The 17996-nt window shown below is 32.4% G+C and overlaps 1 protein-coding gene across 4 annotated transcripts in view; it reads left to right on the plus strand.

The window, feature by feature from the left end:
* The window catches only part of flfl (serine/threonine-protein phosphatase 4 regulatory subunit 3 flfl), a 135813-nt gene that overhangs the window by 76753 nt on the left and 41064 nt on the right, over positions 1 to 17996 (plus strand). For all 4 annotated transcript variants that reach the window (XM_085816846.1, XM_085816845.1, XM_085816847.1 and 1 more), the window contains exons 6-9: positions 13603 to 13752; positions 17380 to 17424; positions 17522 to 17638; positions 17786 to 17840. In XM_085816846.1, the coding sequence (XP_085672972.1) occupies positions 13603 to 13752; positions 17380 to 17424; positions 17522 to 17638; positions 17786 to 17840 (367 nt within the window). The remainder of the gene's footprint in view (positions 1 to 13602; positions 13753 to 17379; positions 17425 to 17521; positions 17639 to 17785; positions 17841 to 17996) is intronic.

A 17996-nucleotide genomic window follows, 5' to 3' on the forward strand; every position in this document is an offset into this window, starting at 1 on the left:
GCTTAGTTCGGCGATTTTCTATTGGCGATCTAGAAAAATCAATGGCAGACTTGTTATCACAAAATAGTTTACACTCTCTTAAATTAAACTTTAAAATTTCATCTTGTAAGACATTTTTCGTCCACATTAATTCCTTCGCTGCTTCAGATAAGGCAATATACTCCGCTTCCATGGTTGATAAACTTACACATTTTTGTTTAACAGTTTTCCAGATTACCGGTACTTCATCTAAATATAATATAAATCCTCCCATGGACACGCGGTCATCTCTATTACTTGCATAATCAGCATCTGAATAACAATGTAAATTTAGATGTTTAATCTTTGATAAGTTTAACTTATATAATTTAGTACTATTGAGATAACCAAGCAATTTCAACAATGCTTCCCAATGCCTAATTCCAGGATTCTCCTGAAATTGTGATAAGATATTCACTGCATATGTAATATCAGGCCTTGTCCTGTTAGCTACAAAAACTAAACATCCTAACAGATTTCTAAAGGGTAATGTATGCATTTCCGTAATTTCTGCACTTGTAGATGGACAATCTAATTTTGTAAGAATAGTGCCCTTAGCTATGGGAAGTGAAGTTATTGGTATCTGGAAATGTTTAAATTTTTCAAAAATTTCTTCGATATATTTTTGCTGATGTATAAAAAACCCATTTTCATTCTCTAAGAATTCAATTCCAAGTAACGTTTTAGTTTTGCCTAATACTTTAAGATCAAAAAACTTACTCAGCTGTGAAATTACTTTATCTATACTATATTGATCTTTACTAAAAATCACCATATCATCTACATATAACAAGATAATTACATTTGAACCCTTATAAATACAATTACACCATTGTATTTTCTTAAAATGTAGATTTTCTAAAGTACTTTCAAATTCACAAAACCATTCACGGCTGCTTTGATATAGACCGTAAATGGCCTTGTGTAATAAACACACTTTATTTTTCTCTTCGATAAATCCCTCTGGTTGGGTCATATATATTTTCTCATTTAGGTTTACATATAAATATGCGTTCTTTACATCTAACTGACAATTAGTCCATCCATATAAACATACCAGTATAGTGAAAAATATTCTTATGATTGAAAAATTTACTACAGGACTGTAAACGTCATCAAAATCTTCACCCCTTTTCTGCCTGAATCCCTGTGCTACTAAGCGTGCTTTGTATCTAACCACTTGATTCTTTTCATTTCTTTTTAGCGTATAGACCCATTTGTTTCCTTCCTATTATAGTTTTATTTTCTGGCTTTTCGACTAATTCCCAAACCTTTCTTTTCTTTATTGTGTCGATTTCTTCTTTCATTGCCTTATCCCATTCTTCGGCAATTACTGATTCTCGTGCTTCTTTAAAATTTTGTGGGATAACTATTTCTACGGAATTTGCCTCTTCAGACGCAGAACTAGTCTCCTGTTCCACGAAATTAACTTTCCCCGAGTATTCGTTTTTTCCACTAAAATTGAACTTATCTTTTTCATATTTAATATTTCTTGCCTCACAATACTTTTCAATATCATTATAGGATCTAAAACGGGTGTCTGTTCCCTCTACATAATAATATATGTCTGTACGTGTTCCATCTGGCCTTTTAACTGCTTTTCTTTGCCAGTTTAAGTCTGATACTTCTTTCGGAGTAGATTTGTCATCTGACAACTTTATTTCTTCTCTAGAAATTTCCTGTTCTTCATCTGATTCTACTAATAGCTCAGATTCCTCTAGTCTTTTAAATTTAGGTTTAGATTTCTGTTCCAGGATGCCATTTGCTGCATACAGTTTTTCATCGAACTTCACATTACAGGTTTCTGTTAATTTGCGTTCTTCTGGCAGCCATATCCTATAACCTCTAGTTTCCTTCGCATATCCTACCATGTTTCCTTCTTTGCACCTCATTTCTAATTTATTCCTAATCTGTTTTGGCACGCCAACATAGGCTTTACAACCAAATACTTTAAAATAAACAACACTGGGTTTTCTATTTAGGAACTTTTCATAAGGGGTTCGGTTGCTTTTATGACATACTCTGTTCCACGTATGTACGAAACAGCCAAGAGCTTCTGCCCACTATTCTTTTCCCATTTTACTGTCATTAAGCATAGCTTTAACTGCGTCTAATGCCGTTCGGTTAAAACGTTCACAGACACCGTTCTCTTCTGGGGTGTACGCGTTCGTGCGTTCAACACTAATTCCATTTTCGGCTAAGTACCCTTCGAATTGCCTATTACAGAATTCCCCACCATTATCAGTGCGTATACTTATTAATTTTCTATTTGTCAGTCTTTCCATTTGCCTATGATAATTCTTAAAGTTGTAGAACGATTCGTTTTTATTTTTCATACAATACACTGTTACTAATCCACTATAGTCATCTATAATAGCAAGAAAATATTTACTCCCCCCCTTAGATGGAACTGGTAGTGGGCCACAAACGTCTAAATAAACCAACTGCAATGGTTTATCCGATCTCTTCGGAACAGATTTAAAAGTTATTCTACTAGATTTAGCAATAATACACGATTTACACCTCTCTTTTGGTTTTTCAATTTCTGGTAACCCTTTCACGCTTTGATTCTTACTAGTTTTCTCAATATAATCAAAAGTTACGTGGCTAAATCTCCGATGCCATAGCATTGCATCGTCTATTTTATTTAACTTTCCAATTTTTGTACCGTAACCAGCTTCCCTTTTACCTGTTGCATATCTAAATGGTTTTACGTGATAAAGTCCGTCATATCGTTTAGCGTAGCATAATCTATCCCAATTATTAAAGTATATCCACATCTTCCCTTTTGAAATCACAAAATGAGCACCAGCCTTTTCTAACCTTGCTCCCGATAATAAATTTCTTCTTAGATTTGGATTATATAACACATTATCTAACTCAATCCAATTTATTCGATTGCCTACTTTTACTGCAAATTTGACAGTACCCTTTCCTAGTACTTTACTTTCACAATTTCCTACAGCTAAAGACATACGTATATCATTTATTTCTTCGAAATTTGTCATTAAGTTTCTATTATTACAGAAGTGAGTTGTAGCTGCAGTATCTACGACCAAATTAAATTTATCTGCGTTACCTCCTTTATCTGTAGTTGTTACATAATTTTCTACTAACATTAATTCTTTATCTTTAAACTGTCCATTTTTATCGTCTATTTTAAACTTCTGATTTTTACTTACATTTTCTATACATTGAGCAATTAAGTGCCCAAATTTATGACATCTGAAACAAGGTCCTATTCTCATATTCCCCATTTTTTTCTTAGATTTAGTTTTGTTTTCAACTTTATCTTTCCCTGAGTTTAAACTAATAGTATTAAACACGCTTACCTTGCTGTCTTCTAAATCGGCAATTACCTGGCGAAGTCGGCTTTCTTCCCTTACCAGCTCTTCAGCAATTCTTTCCAGCGTAAAATCTTCGTCCTTCCACCTATATATCAACTGTACAATGCCGGAGTATTCTTGGGGTAATCTCCTTATTGCCTGAAATCCTTTAAAAAGATCTGCCAAGTTGTGACCAGCTTCAGCCAACTTCTTTGCAGTCATTCTTATTCTTGCGATGAATAATCCTATTTCTTCATTTGGCGTATATCTAATACTAAAAAATTCATCCAGTAACTGAATTATCCTTGCTCTTGTTTTGGGTTCGAATTGCTTCTGTAGAACTTCCCACGCTTCTTTACCACTTGAACATTCTTGTATCAGCGGCCTGAACTCAGCTTTAATTCCGTAATATAATGTAGTGAAGGCTCTGTTCTCCCTCAGTGTGAACTCCTGCTTTTCACGCTTTGTTGCACTTTTATCTAATTCTTCTTCTTTGTCCTCTATGAAGCTCCAACAATTTCTATCCAGTAACAGCATTTTCATGTCGACTTTCCATCGATCCCAGTTGTCATGGTTTAACAACTCAAAACCTTCAGGTAGTAATGACATCTTCAATTAAGTGTGAGCACAACGACTTAAACAAACTTCTAAGACAGGTCAGCTTCTTTTCGTGGATAACGGCCCTCTTCACCTACATTCCTTCAAAGCTGAGTTGAACTGGATGACTGATTAGCTGTTGACGCTGGGCCCATAACCCTGTTGGCAGTGGTGATAAAGGCAAAGCATGTTTTGCTTCCCTTAAAATAAAACTAAGACTAAACTAAATCAAATCCTTGCTTTATTCCGTAAATAAAATAAAAGAGCTAACACTTTAGCCTTTACATTTAAAATCATTTAGTGAAAGCAAAGTAGCATTATGCTAACTCATAATAACACAAGAGAACAAGAATACCAAAAACCTTTTTGGCGATACCGGCATACATATATATTATATTCGGCCAACCCGCCGATCTTGACGTCATCGGCCAATCAGCGGCAACCACGTTAGCTTACCGCCGATCGACCTCCGATCAAAATTTGCATGTGGAAAACTAAAGCCAACACGCTTTTCATTTAGTTTGTGGCGCATGCGCAGAAAGTTTGTAGCTTTGAGGTCCGGATTATGGGTATCCGAATTAACGACTTTTGACTGTAGTACACTTTTCATTTAGTTATAATGTTAAATATGTTCTGCAGGTATTTTTAAACATCGGTGGTATACATGTGTACCGTTCGGGACGAACATGTTAAACCTTTGAATAACCTGAAATGTATATCTAAAAAGTATTATTATTTGAGTATTGAATATGTGTTTCTGATCCCACAAAAACATCTTCATTACTGTATGGAATGTTATTGGGAAAATTAGTGTGAACTCTCAGTATGAAAAACATCCGATACATATCCAGAGGCAGGGATAGTGCATTAAAAAATAACATTATCCTGCACAATATGGGACATCTAATCACTTTTAACTAGAGTATAATTTATTGGTAAAATTTCATTTCAGTTCTTATTTTAAAATGTTTAAAAAAATTGATGTACGTGTGAGTAACACGTGCATACGAAAATATCCCTAACATTAACTAGGAAAGCCGAAATCTTAGTTAAGATAGACATGTTACAATTAATAATAAAATTTAATAAGGAAAAGTAACAGTTGCCCCGGGTACATTATAACGGCTTAAGAAATTCAGAGCACAGTACAGATGCGAGTACACAAGTTCACATATCTCAGCGAAGCAGAGACGCACACATTTGTTGAAGTAGTTCCACTTGACTGCCGGGGAAAATTCTTCTCTCCCCGTCAGCCTGTAGGTTTGCCAAACGGGTTTACTGTTTCGCCAATTGGCACTTTTCTGTACAGTTTTTAAGTCCGTATCGCCTGTTTGGTGCTGCCGCTGCAAAATTAAATTAAAAAATAACAAAAAAGAATGTAGTCTGATTTTGGTATGCAGATGTAGCATGTGCGGCAATTTTGAATTAAGTGGTTATGACAGGCCTACTGGTTTAAGAATTAGTTTGCAGGAAATTAAAACTGTGGAATATAAAATATTTTATTTAAAGTGAGCTGTTAAAAATGGCAAAACCAAATGATTGGGGTGGATGCTTTGATACTGTTTTATCCCAAATCACTGCCACATGGAGATTGAATATTTGCTTATTTCATTTGTTTAAAAAAAAACAAAAAAAAACTTACTGTTAAAGATATGCTTGCGTTTAATTCAGTTGGTCTCGTAAGCATGAGGATTTGCAACGAATAATTTGTTGAAGTTGTAATACTTTCTGTTTTGCCTAAGGTGTGAAATCCATGAAATGAAAGTAATAAAAATCTCTAAGAATTTTTAGTAATTTCAGAAACATTTTTCTTATTGAAGTAGTCATCTGATTGGTATCTGCTTTTTTGTTTTTCCCTTTTGTTCACTTGCATTTCCTTTTCTAAAATAGTCGGAACTCGTTAAAGTAAATTAATCAATCGTAATTAATTCAAGTAATTTTTTGTAGGTTTTCGCTAACTTTTTTGAGATGATTGCCAGTAACACATAATTGCATTTCTAAATTTAATTCTATTTCTTTGTTATTTTGCAGACATTCTTAATCACAGATTAATAACTTGAAATTTACAGCATTTTAAATACGAAACCACCAAAATATGCACTTTTTAGTTTTGAAGTGAACACGACTTGACTGCAGTTAACTTGAAAGCAGAAATGAGCTATTTTGGGGCATCTCTTTCATGTTCAATGCCAGTTCTACTGACAAGAAATTAAAAAATGAATATGGACAGTTAAGAAATCTATTGAATCATTTCAAATTTAGTTTATAACACTGTGAGATAAATAGCACTAAAATGACAAAAAGGTAAAATATATGTTTTAGAAATTGTATAAAGAGCACTTTCAATAAAAATTAGATACTTAAATTCTTATAACTGGAAAGTTGAAATTTGAATGGGTGATCTCAAACTATTCTTAAAGCACAGTTAATTTCAGATTGTGATCTCACACGTTACTTTCCTTCCCCCAAAAAGTATCACTCAACACATTTATGATTTGAATAATCATATGTGCAATTTTTCATTTGGTTATTTCTGTCTTAAGAAGGAAACTGGGAGGTTTTATGTTATCTTTTTCACTGACCATTGTGGATAGGCACAAAACCGCTTATCATTTAGCATTTAATATAGCTGTACAGTAAAATCTGTGTTTTTTAAACAGTTATTCTGTATGGAAAAAAACAAGTTTGAAACATTTAACCCACTTGGCTACCATGCTCTTTTTTTTTTTTTTTTTAAATTCTGTAATTAATTTTAAATCTCAATTCAAATTCATTTTTTAAGCATTCACTTAAATTGTTTGTTTTTCATGAGATATAATTTTAATTCTTAATTCATAACATGCCTTGAATTGAAGACTTACAGGTATCTGACTTCTTAGCACTTAAATAGCTCCCATCACTGAAAAATTTCATTTTCTTTCAGTTTTATATTTTCTAATTTTTGAACAAATTTATTCTTCATTTTGATGAAGAGATCTTTTATGTGTAAACAGATTTCATCTAATGCAGCTGTGGTTGACAGAATCTGTTAGAGTACAAATGTTCCATCATCTGAGCTTCATTTTCTAAAGCCACAGTTTTATTAAGAATTTCAAAAAGGCATTAACCTGGTATGAATTTTAAGTTTTCATTCTTGCTACTTAAATGTAGACTGATTTCACTGAGTGAATTTATTACTTTTTGGTTAGAAATGAATGATAGATACACTTAAAATGTGAGGGAAAAAGTAGTAAAATACTGTTATTTATATCATCACAGCTTATAAACAACTTTACTTTCTTTTAAATTCCAGAAATTAGTATCAGTCTTGAAAAATAATCATATTGTTTTTGTATAGATATGTATGTATTTGAAGTAATTTTTTGTATATATGTAAATATGAATTGTATGAAACAAAGGTATGAGGCCAAATTATACCACTTGTACTTTTAAATTGTGCAGAAATGCAATGTCTTAACTGTCATTGCAAAAAATTGGCTTTATAAAAGTATTCATAACTAGTTTACGTATCTGTAATCTAGGGTGAATGAAATGGTCTGAGTAAGGAACTTGATTTATTAAAATCACTTTATTCTAAATCCATTTTTGCTGTGTTACAGCTGATAATTGTTTTATTTCAGTTATATAGTTGCTCAGGTTATTATTATGAAAGATTACCCAAAATTACAATGTTTTACAAAAAAATCCTGCTTCAACAATATAAGAGTATTATTTCTTGAATGAAAGAAAGCTACATCAGATTTCCTTCAATTAAGCAGAATTATTCAGTGCATTTTTAGGGATTCTAATACATATAGATTGGTGTTACTAGAAATATTTTAATATACTAAATAATATACTAAATACAGTTATAATATACTAATACAGTTATAATATACTATATAATATACAGTTATAATATACTAAGTAATTTAGTATATTATAACTGAGTTGAATATGTGTTTGACCATGTTCTTCTGACTAAGTTAAGGAATATCTCAAAATATCAAAATATGAGTATGATATTCTTTGCATGAAGAGCAGTGAAGGATGAACTTTGCGTAAGTCTAGGCAAAGTGCCTCAGTGAAATTGGCTTCTTCCCTTTTATCTATCTATGTGTTGCACAACTGCCAGCTCTTGTGCTTTTAATGGAAAAATCCTGGGTTGTCGTCTCCTGGTAGATCACGGATTCTCCCAGTTTTTACCAAAGAAAATGTTCCCCAGCACTAAATGAAATTTATTGAATTAATGAAACTTAAATTGTGCAAACTCCATTTTTCCAAATTGTGCAAAATCCATTTTTCCCACTTGCAGTGATTTTCAGAATAATTTTTCTTGTTAATTTTATTTCATCTGAACTGTATTTTTTTCTTATTACATTTTATTGACTATGTTATAAAAATTTTTTTATCAAATTTCAGTTGATCTGAATTGTCTTACTGCAGGTATTTGTAAATTTTTAATTGAAGATTCAAGCAATGTTTAATGAGTTTAGCAATGTTTAATTTAATTTTGATAAGTAAATGATACATTACTAAGTGTATCCACTTACATTTATTACTGAAACACATTTATTATTATTTTAATTTTATTTTCATTGTATTTAAAAGTGCTTTGGTAAATAAAAGCTTTCCTTTACTCCCGAGGATTTTCTCAGTATAAACGTGTAACAAAATTAAAAAATGGAAGTAGCCAAAGAAAATAAAATTTAGGATATCTGATTAGTTGCTAATATATTTTGTGTCAGAATTGAATAACAAACAGTTTAATAACATGAGCCATGCATTATAAAGTGAATTAAGATTTCAGGATTGGCAGCTATGCTATTTAAAAACTGCTTATCTCCTAATAATTTTCATCTCTCTTCTCATGTTTTAATTGTCCAAATGCTTACATATTAAAATTCCTGTCTAGTGGTCTTATAAGAAAGTTTAAAACTCACAGGTTCTTGCATCTTTGTTTTAGGGCTTTATAATTATTCAAGTACAATGTGCTAAATTCAACTAATACCCGTAAGTTCTTAAAATGACTATTCATATTATTTGAAGAACTTAATTTTAATTATAGTGTACTGATGTATGTTAAAAATTAAGGATTCATGGGGAGCAAATATGCCTTCTTCTGTCATAAAAATTGTACCTTTTATTTCAGTACATTAAAAAAAATAAATTGTGATTCTTTTTGTTAAGATCCAGGAGTTGTCTTTATGGAACAATGTGATAAAATATTTCTAAAAGAAATAAATGAACTAGTCTGTTAGGTTAGTTATTACAATAATGAAAACTTTTAAAAACTTTTTATGGGCATTATTTACTTTAAAAACAAGAATACAAAATACTGTTAGAAATGAGAACAATGCATTTAATTCAAAGATAAGCATTAGGCAACATTGTTGAATTATTTAAATGGGTTTTTACCTTTATTCCAGTATTTGCATATGAATTCTCAATAACAAGAATGAAACTGTGATTAATATTAGTGTACTATTTTTGACTGAGAAGCAAGTTTTTTCCAGTGCTTTGAAATGTATCTTTCTATGGAAAATTATTTGGTAGGTGTTATATTATTATGGGCGGGGGAGGCTCTTTTTTTTCTTTTTAAATGCATTTTACATATTTCTTAGATTTGAAATTTTAATTACCAAAAATGGGTTTTTGGTTTGTGATCTACTTATAATTTAAAGCATTTTTGTAACTTAAGATTATCTGTTTCTTCATTTAAGGAATGGTTTAGAGAAATAATCTCTTTGTATTTGAATGATGTACAAATGAATGATGATGAAGCAAAATTCAGAAATATCTGAAAATTATATGGAGGAGTATTTTATTAAAAGCAGGTTCGGTTAAAAGTGGAGAGAGCACCATACCACTGCTGGCCATTACTGGTATAGTCTCATCACACTAACCGTGTAATTCTATCCCAGTTTTGATGGAGAAGATCCAGGTGACAGATTCATGCGTCTCTCATCCCTCTTCCTTTACCACCAAACCACTCAAGAGAACAGTAACTCCATGCATCACAGATGCTATATGCGTACAAACATCCATGCCTTCTATATGGTTTGAATCTCCGCCCATTGACACAGCAACCAGCACTGCTAACTACTGTATGGACCAGGGCAGCTAATATTAGGAATAATTACAGCTGCAATTTGTATATAGTCTAAAGCAATGATTCCCAACTTTTTTTTAGTGCCATACATAACCCATTTCAATATAAATTCCATGACATAACTCCTTAAGCCTCTCCTGTGTTTTACAGGTTTATGGTGTTTAGGTGTAATGTTACAGGGGTTAAAGATGGAAAGGACTGTAAAAAATCTGTCTAAATTTTAAAATAGTTATGCAGTGTCCATGCAATGACATTAAATTTTAAAAACTTCAAAATTTACCTTACTCTCATGATTTATTCACAGCTACCACAAGTAAATGTACAGGAGGATTTGTTAAGAATGCACACTTCAGGAAGGTGCCTCGTCTATTATTACTCTAATATTACTCAAAAACAATTCAGAAAATACATATAAGTGTAGCAGTGGAAACGTATTCGTAATGTTATTGTGGAACAAGTAAAACCTCTGCCACGAAATTTGGCATTTGATAATCAACCAAAGAGGAAGTAAGATGAAAGTTTTCAGTAATTCCAAGTTAGCAAATATAGCTAACAGATGGAGTGGCTGATTGTAATGGGCGAGCCTGTGTGCGCCCATATTGTGAACTCAAATAGACTGATTCTGAATCACTAGATGTTTGCATAATTGCATCAAAAATTGTATGAGATGGGATATTTGTGGACAAGTCAAAAGAATCAGAAGTGAATGACATGAACACCTGAAATAGAAGTGGTAGTGCTCAATCATGCAGATAGGAATCCACATGTTATCATGTGTGTAATTGCTACAAAACTTCCTGTTTCTCAAAACATCATTTGAAGAATCTCAAACTGTTTGTTGTATCCGTACCATGAGCATCACATAGAACTGCTTCCTGCTGATTATGCATCATGAGTTGCATTTACTGAACATTACTGGCAAAAGTGTGTGACAGAAGCCCATTTTCCGGCTGCTATCTTGTTCACTGACAAGGCATATTTTAGCAGAGAAGGCTGCTATAGTGTGCTCAGCATACATGTATCGGTAGTGTAGCACAACAACAGTTTTCCATTAGTATTTGGGTGAGCATTATTGACAGCCACTTAAAAGACCCATATCTCATTATCTGTGTGAATGAATTGATGCTCTTAGAAGATTTTCTTGGAGGAAGTCTTACTCACATCATTAGATGAGCAAAACATCCAGCAGCTACGGCACAATGTGGTTCCGATATGATGGCATCCCAGCCTAGTTTGCTTGTTCCTTTCGGTAACACTTGAATACAACATTTGGTCAAGGGTGAATTGGTTGTAAGTCGTAGTCATTGGCTCAACCTGACCTGTCTGGATTTCTTTTTCGGGATTTCATGAAAAACCTGCTGTACGAAACACCTGTGGCCAGTGAGGAAGATCTTGTATCTGTGAGACTCCTGGTATATTCCAAAAAGTCATTGATTCTGTGTTGAACCAGTGTCACTCTTGTATTGTAGCTGGAGGCTGTATCTTCTAACACTTAGCGTGATCTCTGAATATTGCAAGTTTCATGATTTGCTGATTAAAATATTCAAATCATATTTTTGTGTTTTCTTCCCAAAGAACTCTTTTTCTCAAAACGGCTTGCAGAAAGGATTTAAAATGGAATCAGAAGAGTTTTTTATGTCTGTACATACTTATGATACTTATGTACGTATCTCATATAACTCAAAAACAAGTAGCCTCGGAATGCTTAAATTTTGTATATAGGACTGCTATATATGTAGTTTTGCACCTCCCTTTTTGGTTGCAATTGGCGGCACAAAAAGTATATAAATATTGTTGCGTTTTTTATCCCATCTGACACCAGTTGTTATTTTCTTCCTTGACGTACAGGGTTCATGTGGATTTGGAGTGAATACGACGACGCTTGACGGAATATCGAAACATACTTTATTTATCAATATTAATCAGGACAGCTCCAAAACACTTTTACAATCGTCAAAGATTTACTATAGCGACACAGCCTCCAGGTTATCAGGCTATCACAGTATTAGACAGCTTCACTGCAAAGCACCAGAGTACAGCTCCCGACTCTGCTCGGTCGTTCTCGAAACTCCACGTACTCTCTAGACTCTCCACGTTACAACTCGCGATGCACTCAATGACACACATAGCACGGCTTTCGACTCTTCGGTTCGGTCGTTACCGGAGCTCAACACGCTCTCTCGACGATGCACTAACCGCGATACTGTAAGAGACTCCTTCGGTGAACTCAACGATCCACCCAGCTCTCTCTGGCCGGCTGTCAACTCGATCGCCTCCGCAGGGATTGACTCGCTATACGAGACACCAACTCAATACTAACTCGAGACACACTGTCGCCCTCTTGACGAGGCACACTAACTAACTGCGGACCAGCAGGGTTTATATAGCTTTCGGCTTGTGTTCGATAACATTCTAGGCTAAACCGGTAAGAATTCGTTCCAGAAGGTTCTCCATCCGTCCAAGGCATGTCGCCAAGTGGGCGATTTCTCGCCAAATGTGGCAACCCTGCCCCTTTTATGCTATTTTATAGCAACCCTAAAACTGCTTTGTGGGGAAACCATCTTACCACACCTGTACATTTTGTAACAATATATATGTATACCCGCTCTGTTACTCGGATTGGTAAGTTCAGTTTTTTTTATTCTTATATGTTGGTAAATTTGTCATCTTTTGCTTTAAGAGTGATTGAATTGTTGTTGTTATGTTCCACTTAGGGTTTTTATGCCTTTAGTTAATCTAGATGCAATAGTTATTGAGTTATCAACAACTTAAAATTTTGTTGAAGCCTAATTCTTTTACCATAGCAGCCGTGCAGCGTCTTTTGCTGAGTGGGACCAAAATTAAACTTTCAGTTTTTTGCACCGAAAAATCTGCCTTCTTGTCAGCTGGCCGAATTGTTTGCTTTTGCTTAAAAACTTTTAATTTTAATTGTTAAAAAAATATCAATTGTTTCAACTGTATTTGGTGTTTTACATTTTTCTATATTTTTCAATTTTTAATAAAGATATTTTGAGGTTTTATATATTTTTGCCTTGAAACGAAGTGAAAACTGAATTAATTGAATGAGAAATAAATATATCTCTAACAAATTCGAAGAAGTAAGTTTAAATTAAATAAAGTAAAAAATTTGTATAGTTTAATATTCCGTACAAGGAAGTCATGTGGTGTACACATCAGATTTATTATTATTATTTTTTTGGCAGGTCCCGATAATGAATGTCTAGATTTCGGACTTTGTACTATAATACGAATTTTAATATAGCATTTATGTGTCATTTTCAGGGTTGTAGATAGTGTGACATGTACGTAAAAAGTTTTAAATCTTGAATTATTCACCATTTGAAATGTTGAATGAAATAGTAAAAACCTGTCTGTGAACTTTCGAAACTTTTCTTGCAATAATGGTACTGTTGAAAATAAAAATAAATTGTTAGAAGTTGATTTTTGGTAGCTGAAACATGTAGAAGATATGATAGAAATCTTTTTGTTTCATAAAGTTTTTCAATGAAAAGATGTTATTCTGCTTATATTTAAAGTTACCTGAGTTGATATGTATCATCTCAATTTCAGGACGATCCGAAGTTTTTATCAGAATTATTTGCTCAGTTAACTGATGAAGCCACTGAAGATCAGAAGAGAAAAGAACTGATAATGTTTCTCAAAGAATATTGCATGTTTTCTCAAACCTTACAGCCCCAAAGCAGAGAATCCTTCTTCAAGGTAAAAAAGTGTCCTAAATATAAATATTATTTATTTATTTAGGAAAACCTGTGGTAACCTTATTGTTCTTATTTCATTTAATAGAAGAATTCATTAAATGCGTATCATTAAAAGCAAGGAGTTGTTATTTTTATTTTTGTTTACTTTTTATTGCTTATCATTTAAAGCAGTGATTATGATAGTAAAAAAAAAAAAAAAAAAAAATTAAAGGAACGAAATGCTTCTTTCAGCAACGGGGTGGATTTATTGACCAATGATTATTTTATTGGTTAGTAAACATTTCAGACATTACAATAAGCGACTTGGTGAATGTTGACATTCATCGAAGAATGTCCACATGTTCCAGATTTTTGTCTTTCACAGTAACATGTTCTTAACCCCCCATGTAGAAATGCTAAATTTTAATGTTTCTCCTTCGTTCTTTCTTTCCTCCTCCCCCCCTTTTTTTTGAGAAAAATATTTTGGCATTTTGCTTGCCATTTTCAGCATTTTGTTTAACCAGAACTACTGATTTTAACGAATGGGGTTAACACATCTAGTGGCTGTAAGAAGCTTCTGAGTTTCTTCCCACATCACTTCAAATGAGAGGTTTCTAGACAAAGCATTTTCATTTAATGATGAATTGCAGGTTCATAGTCAGGACATTATATGCTGCTTACGAAAATATGTCACTCACTACATGTGTTGTGTCTCATGTGAGAGGAGGTACAGAATATACTTCTGGAAGATCTTTTCAGAAGTCATCTGATCATTCCCAGAAATTTTTCTTTTGATGTGCAGTTAACCTGGGAACGCGCGCACTCTTTTGAGTTACACGAGCGCGCGCACTGGGTCCAAAAGACCCAGCTTGTGTTTTTTGAAGAAAAAACTGTTACTTTTTAGGTAAAACTGTTACATTTATACCAAAATATTATGATCAAACTTTAAAAATATGAAAATTAAAAGTTTAATTTCTATAATATTTTTTATGAAATAAAAATTTTAAAGGAATAGAAAAACGTATTATATTATTAAAGAATTTATTAGAAATTCATTATATTATTATTCAGCCTATTCATAAATTATTGTTCAGGTTTATTAGAAATGTACTGCTTGAAATAATATCTTCCTGTGAAAGCTTCAAGTTTTTCATCAATTGTTATGAGTTCATCGACAGTGTAATATTTCTGGCAGTTATTCACAGACTCTTCAAAAAACTCTCTGATAGGTGCAAGTTTAGATTCTTTCTTGACGATGTGAGTTCCTATGTCATCAAAACACAAACATCTTAATAAGAAAAGAAAACGTTTGTAGGACATAATTTTGTAGAAAATTTCCAAGCCGGTTCCGTCTGTTACCTATAGATCCCGCACATTTACATGAGATGACTTATGTCACAAAAATATAAAAGACCTATAAAAGTGCCAATTTCAATTAAAATTGTGTGACGAGCATCTCTCTCTCTTTAAAAGCTGTCAGAAATCTCTACATATAATAAAATAGAGAGTCTGTCTGTGTGTGTGTCTTTCGTTTTCGCTGCACGTAAGCTAATAGACCCACGGCTACGAAATTTGGTACATAGGTGCATCTAGACAAGAGCCAGTGCACCTCGAAGCGATTTTTTCGAAATTTGAATTCGAATTTTTTTTTATTTTATGTTTTGTGACGAAATCACATCATTTTGAGACATAATGGGCTATAGGAAAGCAAAATTTTACTCTACACACTCCATTTTCACATCGTCATTAAACGTAGGCACTTGGCTATTTTACGAACTTAAAATAAATTTTGTGCTTCAATAAATCGATTAAATACGAATTTATTTAACAAAGTGAGCTTAACACCTTTTCAACGGGATTTTTTTAAAAAACGTTTATTTTTAAAAATGTACAGTTTATTTTTCTTTGATTTTTGGACACGTTAAACTTTCATCCTTGCTACTGCTTTTAAAAAAAGAATTTTGGAAAAATGATAATTTTTTGTATTTTTAAAAAATTTTTAAATGAAGCTTCCGAGTACACTTCTCGCATCTCACATCTTTAAAAATGTGATTTTGGCAACAATTTTCCTGTCTTATTGTTGTTGATAGATTTTTGATGAAATCGCATCATTTTGAATAGTTTCATTCTTTTAGAAATATGGGTTTGGCAAACAATGTTTCATCCTATTTCTTATGTCACTGTTTTTAAGAGATTAGCATATTTCATTGTCATTTTTAATACATTTTTATTGATTTATTTTTTGATAAAGTTGTTCTGCAGAGTAAAATTCTGCACGTAGTTTTTTGTTTTTTGAGTTTTTTCATGATTTTTTTTCTTCAAAGGAAAGTTGGTTAATTTTTTATTAGGATAATTAATATTTGTATTAAGGGATATAGCTTATTTCATTGTAATATTTTTCTCTTGAAAATATAAGATAAAATATCATTAATTATACTTTGCTTTTCAGAATTTTTTGTTTTCTTTTTTGTTATTTATTGCTCATTTCACTGTTTTTAAGATATTGAAAAGTTTTGAGTGATTTTTTAAGGAAACAAAGTTCTTAACCTCCTTTATACCATTTGAGTTCTTAAGATTTTGCAAAGGGAAGTGGATTAATTTATTTATTAGGATAATTAATATTTGTATTAAGGGATATTGCTTACTTCATTGTAATTTTGTTATATGTAATAACTTTTTTTTATGAAGTTGTTCTTCAGAGTAAAATTCTACGCAGTTTTTAAATTTAACGTTTGGTGTTTCCTTTAGCCATTTTTCCGGTACATTTAAAAGCCAGACGAAGGCTGGCAGCGAAGCTGCTAGTAGATGCAATATAAATATTTGTATGCCTGACGACTTTCAGCAACATTTGTTCATTTAGTAAAAGTTCCCACGATTCATTTGGAGTCTGCACATATTTTGCCTTACCGATGTTCCCAGGCAATTTAGTAGTAATATTATGAGTAGGAGTTATCAGCTTTAGGCTTTTCTTTTGATAATTGGGTTAGTTTTTGTCTTTTTTGATAAAGCAATAAATGTCATTCTCATTTTCGTTCTCAGAATGCATCTCGATTTCTGAATCAGTATCATGAGAACTAAAAAAGTCATTATAACTTTCATTATCTGTTTCTTCAATGGAGTCTTCAACAGTTCATACATCTAATAATTTTTGCAAAAGTAACATTTCTTCCTTATAGGATAAATTACGCGACATATTTGCAGCTTTCTGTGCTACCACAAATGAACTACATTACAGAATGTAAATAGGCGCGCTGTATCTGAAAGATCCGATCCTGTCAAAACAAAACTTTGAATCAAATTTCACCGATCCTGTCAAAACAAAACTTCGAATCAAATTTCAGGCGAAAAACTTTGGAAACATAAAGACGATGACCTTGGAGGAGACTACACTGAACCACAACCGCTTGGGGAAAATAGGGACGTTTTTAGAAACGTTTCTTTATTCGTGCGCACTCGCGGGTTAAAGAAAGTTAATAAATCTGATAACTGTTTTATCCTTCATAATTGTAAATAATGTTAATTGCTTGTTCTTCCATGTTTTGTAAAGTGTTTCAAGCTTACGTGAAGCGTATTAAATGCTGTAGTAATGAGAAATAATGTTATGCATATATAGATATAATATAATAATGTATATATCTTTCCTTTGCAGACATTATCTTCTTTAGGCGTATTGCAGGCTTTAGAAATAACTTTGGTAAGATATTTTTTTTAAATTCATAATTCTGAATTATCTGAACGTGTTTTTGCTTGTTAATAAGTGGTTTAATTGCTTTTTGAAATAATTGTTGCAGAGTATGGATGATCCAGCCATTAAAGCAGCCTCTACAGATATCTTATCGTATATTGTTGAATTTAATCCGTCCATGGTTCGGGAATATGCTTTACAGCAAGTAAACAAACAAGATGATGTTAGTGTTTGCTTTATACATATTAAATTTAAATTCAATGAAAAAAACTGTGAACATAATATGTATATTGAAGTAATACTGCTTATTCAATTTCTTACTTTATTTTACTCATATAAATATATATTCATTGCATTGTTTTCTTTTCAGGATCAGCTGCTGGTTAATATTATTATTGAACAGATGATTTGTGATCCGGACCCTGGTATACTTGCTTATTAAATATATAACACTGGTCATCAAAATTAAAGGATAAGGACAGAAATAAAATATAACTGGATACTTAATGAAAAATTATTAATAGAAATTTATGCGAAAGCATTAAACATAAACTGCAATGTTTGGCAGTTGATATTGACAA

The sequence above is a fragment of the Stegodyphus dumicola genome, chromosome 5, assembly GCF_044657685.1.
Source record: "Stegodyphus dumicola isolate Sdum_Otavi_A_Nest chromosome 5, ASM4465768v1".
In the NCBI taxonomy this organism is placed as follows: Eukaryota; Metazoa; Arthropoda; class Arachnida; order Araneae; family Eresidae; genus Stegodyphus; species Stegodyphus dumicola.